Source organism: Phalacrocorax carbo, chromosome 20 (genome assembly GCF_963921805.1).
Source record: "Phalacrocorax carbo chromosome 20, bPhaCar2.1, whole genome shotgun sequence".
Classification (NCBI taxonomy): Eukaryota; Metazoa; Chordata; class Aves; order Suliformes; family Phalacrocoracidae; genus Phalacrocorax; species Phalacrocorax carbo.
Genome location: NC_087532.1, coordinates 3,569,440 through 3,585,514, shown reverse-complemented (window position 1 = coordinate 3,585,514; position 16,075 = coordinate 3,569,440). Strand labels below are relative to the sequence as shown.

At 41.5% G+C, this 16,075-nt stretch overlaps 1 protein-coding gene across 1 annotated transcript; it reads right to left on the bottom strand.

Annotated features, from left to right (window-relative positions):
- Window positions 1-1,480: 1,480 nt before the first annotated feature.
- Window positions 1,481-10,902, bottom strand: UBE2J2 (ubiquitin conjugating enzyme E2 J2). The gene is made up of 7 exons (XM_064470488.1): window positions 10,675-10,902; window positions 8,728-8,858; window positions 8,464-8,504; window positions 7,527-7,629; window positions 7,275-7,413; window positions 6,771-6,851; window positions 1,481-4,894 (listed from the first exon to the last, which is right to left on the bottom strand). The coding sequence occupies exons 2-7, from the start codon at window positions 8,856-8,858 to the stop codon at window positions 4,610-4,612; spliced, it is 780 nt and encodes a 259-aa protein (XP_064326558.1). The 5' UTR covers window positions 10,675-10,902; the 3' UTR covers window positions 1,481-4,609.
- Between the last annotated feature and the right edge of the window lie 5,173 nt (window positions 10,903-16,075).

Genomic DNA, 16,075 nt, shown 5'->3' with positions numbered 1-16,075 from the left:
TTCAGTAAACACGAGATGTTAATGCTTTGAGTTCATGCTCAGTAGCCTCCCTTTTGTGTGTGTGTGTCTGTGTGAGAGACTTTTCCACTGAAAACATCGCTTTCTTGCTTTAAGAAGATCTGGCCTTTGCTGGGCAGTGAGAGAAGTATCATCCTGTACGCTGTTTGTCTTCCTGTGACTGGGTTGCAATATAAACCACTAACAGCAAGAAGTTATTAGCAGAAATTATTCAGACATTCAAAAAATACCTTTTGCAGCACAGGGCTTAAGGCAACCATTCTAATTACAAATGATGAGCTTGCTCTTCTGAAAAGACAGTTGTCACTTGCTGACCGCTGACACATTTAAGGCAAGTTGAAGAATCCATTAGATGGGCAAGAAGCATCTCATTCCTTTGGCCTTCCGTGTATGGGAGAGTTTCCCGTTTAATACCTGGCTAGATAGACACTACCAACAGCCAGTCTCAAATGCAAGTGTTTGTGCCAACGCAATAGGAGGGTTTTTTCCCCTTATTGAATTTGTCTAGGGTAGGGGCAGAACAATGCCTGCCCTCACAGCAAGAATCCTGCATGACTACATGGATCCGAAATACAGGAACACGGCTAACCTCATCTGACTAGCTCCTTACTAATACAAGCACTAAAAAAAACCCTGAAGTAGGGCAACTGACAAAATGAAAAGCACTAAGACTAAGCAATGGAGTGCAAAAGTAGCCCAGGCACATGAACTGTCCCGAATAAGAAAAAACCCAGAAAACCAGCATTATTAAGGAGAATGCATTATTTTATAAAACAAATCTGGACACAGCTCAGCCCTAGCAGATGTCAGTCAAGCAAAAAACCCTAACTTCAGGTTATAAACAAATTGCTATTAGAAGCAACTATGTTTTGGATCCACACACGCAGCTGGAATGCCAGCCCAGAACCAAATTCTGAAAGTCAAAAGTGAAGACAGCCTCCGAGTAACATTTACGGCTTCACACAGAACTGAAGCCATCTAGATAAAACAGCACTAGCTATCCAGATGTTGAGGGAGCAGCAGCAGAACGGAGTCAAACTGCACTCAAACAGCGCCTGCCGAGTTAGCGGCAAGGTTCCAACCTACTTTTTTCTTCAGACACATCATCACTGTTGGGAAAAACAGCGGAACAGCACCTTCGAGCGGCTCCTACACGTCTCAGAGGAGGAACTAAAGCAGGTACTGCGCGACAACAGCAGCTGTGACTTTATGTCATTAAAGAGCAAATATTTCTCTGTAAAGGAAGCGCATTATCAAACAAAAGATCTGAAGAAATTGCTACCTGAGGTCTTCCTGGAGGTGTTTTACCACAGATCTAAGGGATACTAAACTAATTTGAGGCGAAAAAAAAATCCGGAGGTGGGAGAGGCAGTTTTGCCACAGTTCTGTTCTCTAGACCGTATATACCCAGTCAGATTTCTTCCCAGCAACTCCTTTCCCAAAAACAGTCCCACAGAAAGTATAAATTTTATCATGAATGTTTATTATGAACAAACAACTTTACAATGCAGTCATTTCTACTCCTCAGTACATGCTTGAAGTAAGGTAACTTCCATGACCTTGCAATCTCAGGGGGAGAAAAGTTATGACTACACACAAATTCAGGATTTAAAAAAAAATAAATCAGGATATATTTAAAGGCGACCACTGAGATGTCTGCTGATTCAAGCTGCAAAAGTTCCCTACCACCTGTGTATAACAATCGCACAGAAATCTATGAAATTGCAGCATGAAAGTGAAGGGCCAGACATTTGTTCCAATATCATATACCGAGGGACAGCTTTTAGTTTTATTACATTAAGTAATGCACTGCTTCAGGGCATGTAGTATTTTTGCATGGCAAAGAATGGTTTACTCCACCTAATGACTTTGGTAACTGAAAGATCAGATACCACATACTATTATAAATGCTTTTAAAAAACACAAACCAGTAAAACCTAGACAAAAGGGAATAAATCTTCCATTACCAAAGGCAAGGAGCAAGGAGATGTATCAAAACCTTGAAAGCCATAGGTGGAAGGGTTCAGTCAGCTCTTGCTCGTAGCTTTCAACAAAGGGTACCCGAAACGACTGTCATGTCTTTCTCTGAATCCAGGGTACCGAAGAGAAACTGCAATTGGAAGTTTTGTTTTTAAATACAACCAATCCTCAGAAGAAAATGCAGCATATCCAGGATTTAACCAAAGTTCTTGCTTCCAATTGTGGCACTTACTAAAAACAAGAGACCCACCTTCAAATACTTTGGTGTAGCTTAAGGCCAACTTCTTGTCACAAAATAAAATGCCTTTTATTCAACACCTCTGGATGTTACTGGCTCTTTTACCTTGGTTAGGTCCATTTCACAAAAGATGCGAACACACCACGCCCAAGGTCTCCTTGCCTTTGTCTTCATTTATGTGGACAAAATAACTTCCATAATGTAAGAAGATAAGCAGAGATAACCAACTACAAGCCTCTGCCTTTAGGCGACGGATGTCAACGGTAATAAAAGGCATTTGAATGATACTAAGATCTATGAGGCAGAACAGCCTCAGCTACAGGTCCATATGCTTTGAGAAAATAAAATAAAATAAATCAGTCTGACAAGCCAGCTTGAAAATCCTGTCACTGCAGGAAAGACATGACACTCCCCCTTCCTTTCCAGCACACCCCAGACTGACAGAACAGAAATGTTTCTAGATAGATACAACTGGTGCTTCTCTTCTTACAAGAGCTGATTAAGCACATACAAGAGGTAAATTAAAAAAACAGTTATAAGATTTGGTAAAACCACAAAATAAAAAACCCAAAAGATTTATAAATACATTTTAAAATCCAGCCTTTCCCAAATTCCAACCCCACACACCCCATCTCCTCCCTCCCTTACCTCAGTAAGAACTGCTTTAAGATTTCTTTAGTATAGAGCTCTTCTGCTAGTTTTGAGAATTCCTACCTATTGCAGAGAATTGGTCACATTCACTGATGCTCTAAGCTGCTCATGGCTCATGGGTTAACAATACATTTTTGCTTACAAGTCAAGATATTAAGGAGAAGTAGAGAGAGAGAACAAATCTGAAAAGGAAAACAAAAAAATTGTTTCAAAAAATCCTTAGATATATAAGGCAATATTTATTTGGGCCCTTCACAATACTGAAAATAAGACCATGCGGTTAGATGCAGAGCTTTTTACGCTGCCACCACCTTTGACGGTTTGTGGTACCATTAACAGTGAGCACATTCTTCCTCAGGTGACTAAGCATCACTGTCAATTATGAGGCATGGTCAGTTTGCCTCTGGTGAAACAAAGCATTTGGATAAAATCAAGCAAGGGCAGGATGGGGGGCGTGGGGAACCAAGGAAACTCAGTTAAAAAAGTAATTTCAGACTTTTGAACTACCCTAGGAGCTTTAGTGTTTATCCACAGTCCTGTAATTCCATGAACAAACATCAGCATTTCAGTCATCAATCATCTGAAGGGGAACAGTGATGAACTTATACATAAGAGCAAAAAGCTTCTAGAATCTCAGATGAATTAGAAGGGTTTGGGTTTTGGCTTTTGGTGGTGGTGGTGGTTTTTTTTAGGTTTACACAAGTCTTCCAAGTAAGCAAGTGGAACGAATTTTAAGGGTTTACTTCAGCTAGCTGACTCTGAAGAAGCTGGTCTGTTATTCAGACTCATTTGTCTTTTTATCTTCACAAGGGCTGGGATTACTTCATTTACCAAAGCCCAAGAAATCCAGAGAAGGTTTTCTGAATACACAATCAACTCTCCAATAGTGTGTGCAGTTTTATTATTTTTTCCAACAGTGGCACCTTGTGATCAAAATTAAGTATTACAGCTTTCAAATATAACGCCTCCCAAAACGGACACCTGTAAGTGAACAAATCCAAAACAATACTGGATATTGGTATCCCCACTAAAGACCAATTAAAATGCTTTTTCTTGCTAATCATTCCTAAAGGACAACTGCACCCCTTGTAGCCCAAATATAACCTTCATTTAAATTGTGACAACTTAGACAACACATTTAACGCACACGGTGTTATTTTCCCACTCATCTAATCACTACTGACTAGATATGCAATGATGTTCATTCTATTTTAAAAAAGAAACCAGCCATCTTCTGTAACAATGTTCATATTAACCAAACCCTCACCGAGTCCACATGAAATCTCTACTTGAATCATTTCAACACCTGTACAGACTCTTCCCTAATGAAACTAAACCACGATATGCATAAATTGTGGAATTTTAAAAATTGTTCAATGAAGTAAAAAGCCTTATTTGCTTAAGATTTTCAAATTTCAAATAACCAATGGAGAACTGCTATAAAAATCAAAGCATTAGAAATGCTAGTGTCTCATCAATAATGCTTTGACTTGTTTGTGAGCCACTGCTAGAGAGTGGCAAGGACAAGAGGATCTGTGAACAGAACTTTTTAGTTTTCTCACTAATCAAAACTACTCCATTTCCCAAACACAACCCATGAGCCAACCGATGTTTTACCTCCAATTTGGTAAAACAAATATTTATCCCAGTGTCAGAGTCAGATGCCCAAAGAGTCCCACTCATTCTGCAACTACACCTAATTTGGTCTTGGATTTACCATCCTCATTCTTGCGCTATGCTTCTCAGTACATACTTGACTGTGTAGGCAAAGGCTGCAAAACCAACTATAACAAACAAGTTCGCCAAAGCTCCGCCTAAAAGTCCATGGTTACGATTGGCCTGTTGGAGACCTGGATGATTGGCAGGCGCCAATGGTACGTGCCCATTAAGAAGGGGTATTCCATTCTGACCGTAGTGTGCTTCCCCATCAGGGACAACATCTGGTAAAGGGAGGGATGGAGGTCTGTTACTGAGCTCTTCTTGTGCTTTCTGTTTTTGTTTAATCTCCTGGAGAAAGAAAAAAAGAAAACTGAATAGCTGGAAGTGAAAGCAGTGAAGCTGCTGGGTGTTTTGAAAAGATTTCAGAACCCAAGTTCTTACGTGACTTCAAGAGAAGGGTATGGTACACGTCTTTATATTGTAGGTCTTTTTATTTAGCTGCATTACATACACTTGTACGGTCTCCCCAACTTCTTGCAAAGTGACCTGCTTCAGTAATTGACAGTAACAATCATCTGGCCAAGTTTATTTTTAGTTCACATACACATTTTCTGAGAAGCCACTTTTCAGGAATGAGAAATTCTTGCATCAAAAGTCTTTCATGTCCAACTTGTTTTGAACACAAGACACCAAAAAAAAATTAAAGAAAGAAATCACAGAAGCTTAGAAGGATTAGTACTGTAAATATTTCATGTTAACAATCTGCCTGTGCCTGAACACAGCAGCAGTTATCTATTATTGTTTTCAGAGCTTCCCAGTTATTTAGGTACTGGCAAAACAATACTGCAGAAAGTATTTTTGATTCTCTGGCATTCTTGTAACTGGTAAGAAAATACAATTAAAACCTTCAGCTCAGATTTGTATCTGCATGAAGAAGAAAGGAAATGCAGATAAAACTTTTCCCAGAAGGCTATACCAAAAGGAGACAAAGTAGGACAGTGGTTTTTAAGCTAGAGCTTTGCGAATACTTTTAAGAATAATAATAGATGGATCAAACATGAAGTTCCATAAGCACTCCCCACTCTGCCTAGGAAGGCCATTTCCTTCTGTGGACAACGTTTACTTCACTAGCTGGGCTCATATGTTTATGACCTCAGGTTATCTCTAACAAAACCACACATCGCTTATGATTAAGAAAACAGCCGGAAAAAGGCTCTTCTGTATCTTTTCCCTACTCTTCTACAGTATATAATCTTTGTGCAATAATTAAGACCCGCAATTTGGTGAAATTTGTACAACCCAGAACAGTTTGCCTGACAAAATCAATTTTATGCCTAGAATTCCACATTACAATGAGCATCAGCATTTTAATATTGTAACACAAGAGTCATGAAACAGAGTCCATAACAGCTGTTCCCATACAGTATGCAGAAAATTGAGTCTCAACACCAGGCTGAAAGAACTGAATTCCTTCAGTAAGAAGTTACAAGGAAGGAACCATCTTGAGAGATGAGTGAAGAAAGGAGCATCTTTCTTTCATAGCAGGTGAGACCTTTTAGACCCGTAAGTGGAAATTGGCCAGAAAATCCCAGAGCTCTGAATGAAAGTGAGATACTTTCCCCCCCACCATCTTTCTTAAACCTATACCATCTATAAATTGTCTGGCTGAAGGGTAACCATGTTCAGAACCTTACACAAAGCAAATGTCTATATCCTTCAGCTGTTACCTATACATGACGATGTAAACTGTGTATCAACACACCTACAAGGTTAGTGTTGCGCAAAGAAGATACATACCCTAAAAACGTATCACCCATTCTCTATAACAGCCTCTGGTCTTAAAGGAGAATTAAGAAAAAAAGTGTCTAGTATATTGATGGACCAAGTCCTGCCCAAACTCAAGAAAACACAGTATACAAGTCTAAAATATTGGGACCGCAACCACATCTGCGGCACATGCAGCTCAGTCAAGGCTATGATACCTATCCTAAATACGCATATTTGATTCTTTTTATAATGGATCTTTGTGCAGCAGAAAACAATTCCATTTCAAGACTTAAGTTTTTAATTCTCACACATAGCAACAGTGCCTTTTAAAAGGCTTCCAAGACTGACAGAAGTAGCTGCTGTCTGGGAAAAGTCCTAAACAATTAGTTTCCAGATCTACACAGAGAAGTTGAAAAACTGCAGAGAACCAAATTATTGCACAGATGAAGTCCCTTACCTCCACCACTTCAGGGAAGAGCTCGCAGAAGACTTTATCTTTTAAATTAAATGCTAAGCTTTGTGCAGCGAGCTGTCTTTTCTGTGGAGGAAACAAAAGTTATCAGCAGTTGCATATAAATGAAGTCAATATGCTTTAATTCAACATCTCATCATTTCCCACAAGAATAGCGCACACCACTACCAAACTAGTTTCTAACATTTACAGCTTCCTACTTGTGAATATTACTCACTACAACAGGCATTTCTAGATATAAGTTATGTTTTCAATTCTTCATCTTATGGGATTAGTGTTCTGTACTAGTGCGCCTGCTTGGCAGACTCTTCAAGAGGAAGGAAGGAAAGGAAGGAAGGAGAAAGAAAGTCCTAACCATACTGTTTACTAAAAGGAAGTTTAAGTTCTCTAAGAAATCAAAACGCCAGCTGCTACTGCTGTTTTAACTTTGAGGTCACGTTCAACATTCCCTAAGCTGACAAAAGTTACATCACACAGTCTGGAGCTTACTGCGAACTCTGACGTCTCTATGCTGCCCAGTGTGGGGCCCTTTTCCACCATAAAACTAAGAAGGCCCGTCAAGATCGTCGAGACTGACCAAGCTGGATTCCAGGTATCCGGGTGGAAATCAGTGATTGAAAGACACAACCTTCAAAAGGATAAGACAGGCAGTGTGTTTTACCTTTGCCATTAAAATCATTACACATTATACACATTGCTAAAATAGTGTTAATTGCTTAAGTGTTAGAAGAAAATCCTTACCTTGTATTACACTTAAACCTTCCATTAGGTGTAATCATATAAATACTAGGAGGTTTAAAAGGAAATTCTCTGGGGAATATTAGTTTCCCATGATAATAGCCACCTGCATTACATAAAGAGATGAATTACTTATTTTGCATGAAGATGAAGTTCTAAGCTGCTACTCAAAATGGGCCAAATAAAACCCTTTGTCTCCTTCTCCCCCTCACACTAAAGAGGTCGAGCACATCATCTTGTGCCTCTAAAACACAGGAATAAGGATCCACACCTGCAGCAGATTTACTTTGGAGACAGTTCTCTCACACACGTATTACAAACAGTACTTTCTGTTGCCAAGTCCATAATAAATTTAAGGAAAACCAGCCAAAGTGTATTTAAAAGAATACCAATCGGTTGGTTTTCCAGAAACACAGGTAACTGCAACTACAGTCCTATGAAGAATCCGATCCCAAAAAGCATTTTGTGAGAGGCTCAAGAAGGCATTGTGAAATCTGCGACTACAACAAATTAATAAGGCTTTTACATCCCTCACTTTCTCCAGAGGAAATCATAAAAAGAATGTGTCCCAGGTCACTGAGAATATCTATGTGGTAACAAAATGGGATTTTTTTGAAATTCTATGTCACATACTATCTAAAGTGAGTTATCTGCTCCACAACCTTTAGCAATTACTTAAAGAGAAGTCATCTGTCTTCAGTTTCACCTATATGTGGTTTTGTTAGAATCCTTAATAACAGAAAAATCACTAACAGACCACAGGACCACTACCTCTTTTTAACAAGCTATCACACAAGTCACAGACAGGTCTGAAACTGCACTAACAGTTTTTAGAGCTGTTTACAGTAGTTATATTTTGCCCAAACAGGCATGCAATTACTCAGGCATGCTAATCACAACATAAAGTACATGCACACTTTTGCTACATGCTAACTTTTACCTTCATAGGGAGTCTTTTCAGGTCCCCGTACAACATAGTGCCTAGGACAAAGAAAGAAATGTAATCAGTATGAAAGCCATCACACAGTCAGGCATCAATTTCTCTAGAAAAATGAAGATCAGTATCACTTCAGCAAAAGTTTCATACTCCACCTCCCAAAACCAAGATACCCACACAATCTGTAGGAGTGAGGGAGTCAGGCTTGATGACCTGGAAAATCTTGTTCTCTCCACAAGTGCATGAACAGTTCATTCTAATTCTTACCATTCAAGGATATTAGACGGGAGGGGCTCTGCACAGATATAAGGCACTGGATCTTTCTTAATTCGAAGGTAGTCTTGTTTAAGTCTCTGTGTTGCTGTTGTTGGTGCTCTCTTATTACTGTTGTTGCTCATCTAGTTTTTTTTAAAAAATATAAACACAATCTCAGTAGACACAGAGATACTATGCTACATTGAACAGCTCCAGATTTTTGCAAGATCTACTTTACAGAGTATTTTTTCAAATATAAATTAAATTACCATAACTTAAGTGGCAAGAACCATGCAAAATCTTAACCAACACACTCCCAAGACACTCTAATATATTGCCAAAATGGGAAAATACTCCTTCCGGAACACTGCTGTTTAAATATCACAGTGAATTGCTATCATGGAAATATGCTGCACTATAGAACCTACTTGAACGCTTAATAACCAGTCCTGTGTTTAGTCTGAACACATATCATTAGGACACTGTATTAAAGGGCTTAGTCGTTTCGAGTAATTAACTTCCCTATTCAGTTTAAATATTTATTATGTACATTTGACCACGATTTAAATTATTTGTTGTTTCTACACATCCAGTTATTTGAAACAAACAGCAAACAAAACCCACAATAACTGTATTACTGACTTCGAGGTGAAGGACTTTAAATCTGCTGCCTGCTTAAGAGTCCGCTGAATTTACAGAAGGGAACTTCTGAGCCAGATTATTCTCTTCCAACTAAACAAAGACCTCATCCAAAATAAGATAAGTCAGTGTGAAGAAAGGAAATTCCATGCTGCTTACAAGACAAAGAAAGCATTAGCCCTTACAATGCCCCTACAGAACATATACCAATTAACAACGGCTATTTAACTCGATTTCCCCCCCCCAAGAAATTTAGCAAGTTATTTAGCTTTCTATGTGGATATTCAAGTAAGAACATAAAGGAAAGATTTTACAAACAGCTTGTATGAAGAGATAAGGCAATGCTTACAATAGAACAGCAGCATTTGACACAAGAAGTATGTTAAAGGCCTGCAACCCTTTCTATTCCTTTACTCGAACAGATAGTCAAGTACAATTTCGTAAAGAAAGAATATTTAAGCAACAGTTGTACGTGGTCAAACATTCAAACCCTACTCAAACGCACTGAAGCCGGCCTTTGTCAGGATTACTATAAGTTATTGTTTGAGACATTTTTTCTTGAAGGAAGTCACACGTTTTTAAGTCAAACCTCCTGAAATCGTAAGATTAAGAATTTTTCTCTAGAGAAGTCAGGTTTGATTTTCAAACGTGGATTAAATCTTATCTTTTTGATTTAAGACTATTATTTGTTCTGAAGTCTTGCAATAGCGCCCCTCACTACGGACAGCAAAAATACACTGAAACACTTCACAGCATTTAGTTATTGGGATTTTAACACCCCCTCAAAGCCTCATCGGAAAGAACATTTGTATGTTAAACGCAGACAATGAACATTTACAAGAAGCTACGACCGCAAACTGATTTTCCCATCACGACAATACAATTTACCAGAAGCACGGAAGCAAGCAACCCGCCATTCTTTAGACAGCCAAGCATCAGCCGCGCGATGCTCCCAGCCCGGCGGGGCGGGTCAGGGGACTAACCCAAGGGCACCGCCGGCCCCCCGCCACCGCCGCGGGGAGCAGGCAGCCGTGCCCGAGGTGGTGCCCAGTCAGCGCCTCCTTCGGCGGGGAGCCGTGAGCCCGGCCCCGCCGGTGGCCGCTCCATGGCTGAGGAGGCAGGCAGCGAGCGGGAGAGACGGAGAAGGAGCAAGAGAACAACCGGGGAGCTGAGGACCTACAGCAAACGGGCTGCCCGGCCCGGGCCCCACCCGGTCGGGGAAGGAGAAGACAGGGGAAGGGAGACGGCAGCCACTGGAGCCCCCCCCGCTGCCTGAGCTCCCCCTCACGGGCTCGCCCCACCGGCCCAGGCCCCACTCACCTCTCCCTGCTAGAGCAGGCCCCTCCACCGCCGGGACGCCCCACCTGCCTGCAGCCGGAGGCCAAGCGAGTGAGGGAAGGCGGGAGGAAGGAAGGAAAGGAGAAAGAAAGAAAAGGAGCGCCGCAGCAGAAAACAGGCAGGGCCGCGACCCCCACGCCTCCCCGCTGCGGCGCGACCGCGGCTCCCAGCCAAGATGGCGGCCCGGCGAGGCGGGGCCAACGCAGTGCTGGCGGCTCCTTCCGGGAAGGAACCGCCCCACTTCCGGGGCGCGAGTGCGTTACCCACTGCCTAGCTGACTTCCGCTTCCGCCCCCATCATGGCTGTGCGGGAGCTGCTGAGGGCCGGGGCTGCGGGAGCGGGAGCTGCTGAGGGCCGGGGCTGCGGGAGCGGGAGCTGCTGAGGGCCGGGGCTGCGGGAGCGGAGCGGGGGCAGCGGGCGGCGCCGCGCTGCGAGGCCTTTGCCCTGGGTGAGGCCGGTCCGAAACCCCGCGAGGGTGACGGGCAGGGAAAATGTGTGTCAACAGTGACGGTGTCAAGGCAAAATGTCAACCGCCAGGAAAAAAACAGTGATAACATGAGTCCGGTGTACTTTGACATCGCCGTTCAATTATTACGATTGTATAGAAGATTATATTTAGAAAGGATCACCGGGTTGTCTGATTTTTTTTTCTTTCCTGAAAAACAGTTGGTTTCTATGTGGGGTTTTTTTGCTATATGTATCCTGAATCTTTTCTTTAAATTCTCAGTGTTCATAAAATGGATAAATACAAACTCATAGTTATTCAGTGCACAGGCAATATATTTTGTTGCAGGATTCCATGGGTAGGCCCATAAAAATAGAGCAAATGGTTTTGTATCTTATTTGTGCATCTGCTGCTTCAGTAATGTTAAAAAAGAGTAAAGCAAGTTATTCCCTGACAGGAGGCCAAATGTGACAGGAATCATAGAACAGAACCATAGAATCATTAAGGTTGGAAAAGACCTCTAAGATCATCAAGTCCAACCCCCAGCCCAGCACCCCCAGGCCTCCTAAACCATGGCCCCAAGTGCCACGTCTACATGGTTTTTGAACCCCCCCAGGGATGGTGGCTCCCCCACCTCTGGGCAGCCTGTGCCAGGGCCTGACCACTCTTCAAGCAAATAATTTTTCCCTAATACCCGATCTAAACATTCCCTGGAGCAGCTTGAGGCCATTCCCTCTCATCCTGTCACTGGTGACTTGGGAGAAGAGACCAACCCCCCCTCACTACAGCCTCCTTTCAGGAAGATGTGGTGCCTGTTCACTCTTAATTTGAGATTGCATATCCAGACCATCTTATCAGAAAGCACTGCCAAGTGTTGCTCCACTGAAGTGGACACAGGGTTCTATGTCTTAGGTCTGTAGCTCACCATTCAGCGCAACTGCACACAGCTCTCTCCTGTGAGGGACCTACGCTTAAAAGAGTAAACATTTTAACAACATGGGTAATTGTGAAGTGTTTTGTAAAACACAAAATTCCACCTGGCCTTAACATCATTCTTGGTACAGAGGCATGTTGAGTAAGCTACACTAAAATCATATTTATGGGCCACTTTGTGCAAGATGGGATTTAGCAGACATCGATCACAATGGTCATTTTCTAAAGATTTCACCTCAGCCTTTATTGTCAGGATTATGGTAATCTGTTCTCTGGTGATCTGAATCCAGCTCGAGACTGAGTTTCAGCTATACTGAATCCTTTTATTCAAATACTTTTATTTCCTAATGTGTTCACACACAAAAATCACCAACCGATGAAAAATTCTTCTTCAAAAGACTAAGAAATAACCTATCTGTGGTTTACATCTAATGTTTTGACATTTCAGTTGTCACACGCATACTGAATTGCATCCCAGGGGAGAGGAATTTTTTGCTCGCTCCCAGTCCTTTCCGTTCAGGGCTGTTGACATTTGCAACTCAGGTAACGTTTGTGAAAGGGAATTCACGCAGTTTGATTACCCAAGATTTAATTTTAAAAAAACATAAGGAAGAGATTGGCTCTGTGTTTCGTGCTCTAGGTGTAGAGCATAGCCGCTGTATTGTATTCATTAACTATTCATTAACTATTAGTATATGTACTAGTTTAAGTGCAAGTGTACCTCTGTCGCTAGGCTAATAATCTTCCTTTATTGCCTCAGGGGAAACTAAAAGGCAGAAAAGAAAATGATTGATTGCCCAGAGGGTTTGCAATGGACTCATAGGCGGGACTGCATGACCGCAATAAAGGCCAGAATTTTTCTTACTCTTCCAAAAGATGCAGGCATCTTCCACATGAACAGTTCCTGCAATTACCACGGTTCTCCTTGCACCGGTACCCAACAGAGGGCAGTGGTAGCCCACACTTTAAGCTCCTAGTTCTGTTGCCAGAGCTGCGCTCGGTGTCATGGCCTTGTGGAGGTTAATCAACAGCAAGAAGGGGGAAAAAAGAAATGGCCGTGGATGTCAGTACCTATGGGCTAAACCGAAATTTGAAACGACCTATGTGTTTTAAATTTCACTTTCTTTCTACCAACTGGGGACTGCAAAATATTTTGTCCTCCTAGGATATCTCACTAGGTAGTTTTCATTTATGTCCTAAGTACTGAGGCAGGCTGGTTGATGCAAAGTGACTGTTGTATTAGACCCCAGAGAGAGCTACGGTTGTGCAGCAAACTGAAATGATGTTTGGACTTAACAGAACCCCGCTGAGAGATGTAGCAATTTTTGTTATACAAGCCTCAAATATCGACAAGAAATATTTTTCTAGAAGTAGGAAAATGGTAGAGATTAGAGAAAAAAAAAGTGAATCTAAAATCATGAAAAGAGAAACTAACCAAATCAAAATATTTTCCGTTTGCTGAGGGGTGTCAAAATTTTAATTTCCTTATAGCTTCATTTCAAATGTCTAATATTTTCCATCATCACCTCTGGCTACAATCACAATAATGGGATCTTTCATACATAAAGCGTTCACATGTCCCACCTGTGGCCACATCAAAACTTTTTGAGTTAGTGAAGTTTATCAACCCATATCCTTTTCTTTGAACTGTTTTTATTTTGGTGCCATGAAATGCTTCAAGGAAAAATGGTTTGCTTCAATCAAGAAGTAATAGTTGACCTGTTTTGTTTAATCTCTCACACTCACTCATATCTAATCTGAGCTCACAGTTTACAAATGCTTGAAGGTTTTGCAGAACAGAAGGAACTCTATAATAAATTATTATTATTATACTTCAAGACGAAAAGCACTGTATCGACACAAGGTATTATTAGAATGCTGTATTAGCCTACATGTAGTTCACCTAATAAATTCCCCGTGGCAACTCATGCAGTATTTTACATACCTAGTTTTACACCCTTTGACCTGAGGACAATTACCTTCTTTTTCCTCTGCCACACCATTTTGTCTTGTTTTTGTGTGTGTGTGTTTACACTGGAATTCCTACTAAGTCATCTAAGTCTAGAAATGCAAGAAACATGAACCGGGAGACTGCAATAAAGGCTCCAGAATGCTGAAGGGATTCCAGAGCTCATATTTACACCTCTGTCATTCTCTCTAATGTTCCCCAACCCCAAAGTATTTCATGCACAAGTGTGTTGTCATGAACATTCCATTCATCGCTCTGGTATGTTGTGCTCAACACTAATGACAGTGTAGAATGAGACTTCTCTCTCAGAGTAGTTTCTTTCTCCCCATTTATTTTCCAACATGCAAATGAATCATGCTATAGAATTTCCTCTCTCTGTAAAGTATCTGTGGTGTACTGCTATCATGTCTTGAAGGCGTATTTTAAACCTGGGCTTGGGAAGCCACTAGAATTGCAAATTTGTGTTCTTAAATCATGAAATGCACCAAGTAAATAAGTACATATTGCTAAATTAACTTGGAAAGTAATAAATTCCAGGACAGAGACAAGTGAGACAGTTCATATCTCATAGAAGATGGAGTTGGTCTTTAATTTTATATAGGCCCCTCAGCAGGACCATATGGGTGGTTACAGGACACGAAAACGTCTTTATGTGCTTTTGAACACAGGCCTATTGATTATTCTTTAAAAATACATAGCTGTCTGACTTTTGCACTGCAGAAAATTTTCCTCTGATTGTAATCGTAAGAAAAACATTGCGAATTTTCCAGTCAGGTACAAAAAACAGGAATCAGAATTTGTTCTATTCATGGGTGCCTTTGGGTAAGTCCTTTGCTTCAGTATCTCCATCAAAATGAAAGTAGTACTTTATGCACTACTCTGCATGCAGTCGAATGAGTATTTTGAGGCTGACCTTGGTGGATGAAGAAATAATTTGAGAAAGAAAACGCACCCCGAGGAATGTAGTGAGGGTTAATTAGTGTTCACATGTACTCAAATGTAATCTTGTCCAGTAAATGTGGCAACGCTGTGGCTGCTGAGCGTCTCTGTTTAGATTGTCCAGAAAGACAGAGAATGCTTGAAAGAACAGCCATGCCTCAAGGCTGCTCAGAACTGAGAACGCTGATTAAATAGAAAGTTCTTGTATCACAGCAAGACATGTGATATATCCTTGGGGAAGCAGTTCCCCAAGTCCTGTTACTAACAGCCATGTTACAGTGGGACCAGGAGAGGCCCTAACTGCATCACTCACATGTGCTCAACGGGCAGGGTTTTTTTCTTTATCTACCTCACAGGTTGACCGTTGAACCCGTTGCTGTTTCAGCTAAGCAAGATAGGTCTCAGCTTAGTAGTGAAAAAAACAGGAATCTTTATTTCCGCCCCAAGTACAGAGAACTACCCCCTAGGCCCTTCACTAGTTTTTCAGTCTGTAGCCTGTGGAATTGGAAGATCAGTTATAATGCGCTCTCTTACTGTACACATACGTATAATGTGTTCCCTGACATGTATCGTAGTGAGACTACTGATCTATTCATTTTGTTTGCTGCCTAAAGCCACTGCTAACTGGCTGCCTATAAATATTTTGGATGTACAAAGGCATAATTTGCTAGCTGGGAGGAGCTTACTGCCTACAAGCACAAGATGCGTTAAAGAAATCATTGGCCAGTGAACAAATGCAAGAGTATCGTGTGACCTCTCATGCCTGACTACCTCCTAGAACAGGGGGCCTTGGGGAACTGAAGGTGCTGGGCAAACCCTGCCTGGCAGCTTCTTCTATTACCAAAGATACAACCAAAGTTCAGAGCAAGCAAAAGCCACAGGGATCAGTAAAGGAGGCTTGGGAGTGTTACACCCAAGTAGGAGAGATGTGGGTGGGGATTACCAAGCACAGTAAAGGTGAGGGTGCAGTTGGGCAGAGGTGCAAGGAGCTTGGATGGAATACAGGAGGAGAGAAGAAATGGGGAAAAAAATACTCAGGGGCCTCAGAATGAAGGAGGCTGTGGCAACCTTGATCTGAATGGTCTGGAAGAAGTAAG

Bases quoted from the DNA above. Each gene is read 5' to 3' on its own strand.
- UBE2J2 (XM_064470488.1), bottom strand. From the start codon at position 8,858: ATGAGCAACAACAGTAATAAGAGAGCACCAACAACAGCAACACAGAGA. The intron at 8,505-8,727 runs GTAAGAATTAGA...TCTTTGTCCTAG, and splicing joins CCGTCTAATATCCTTGAATG to GCACTATGTTGTACGGGGAC. The intron at 7,414-7,526 runs GTAAGGATTTTC...ATCCTTTTGAAG, and splicing joins AGGTTTAAGTGTAATACAAG to GTTGTGTCTTTCAATCACTG.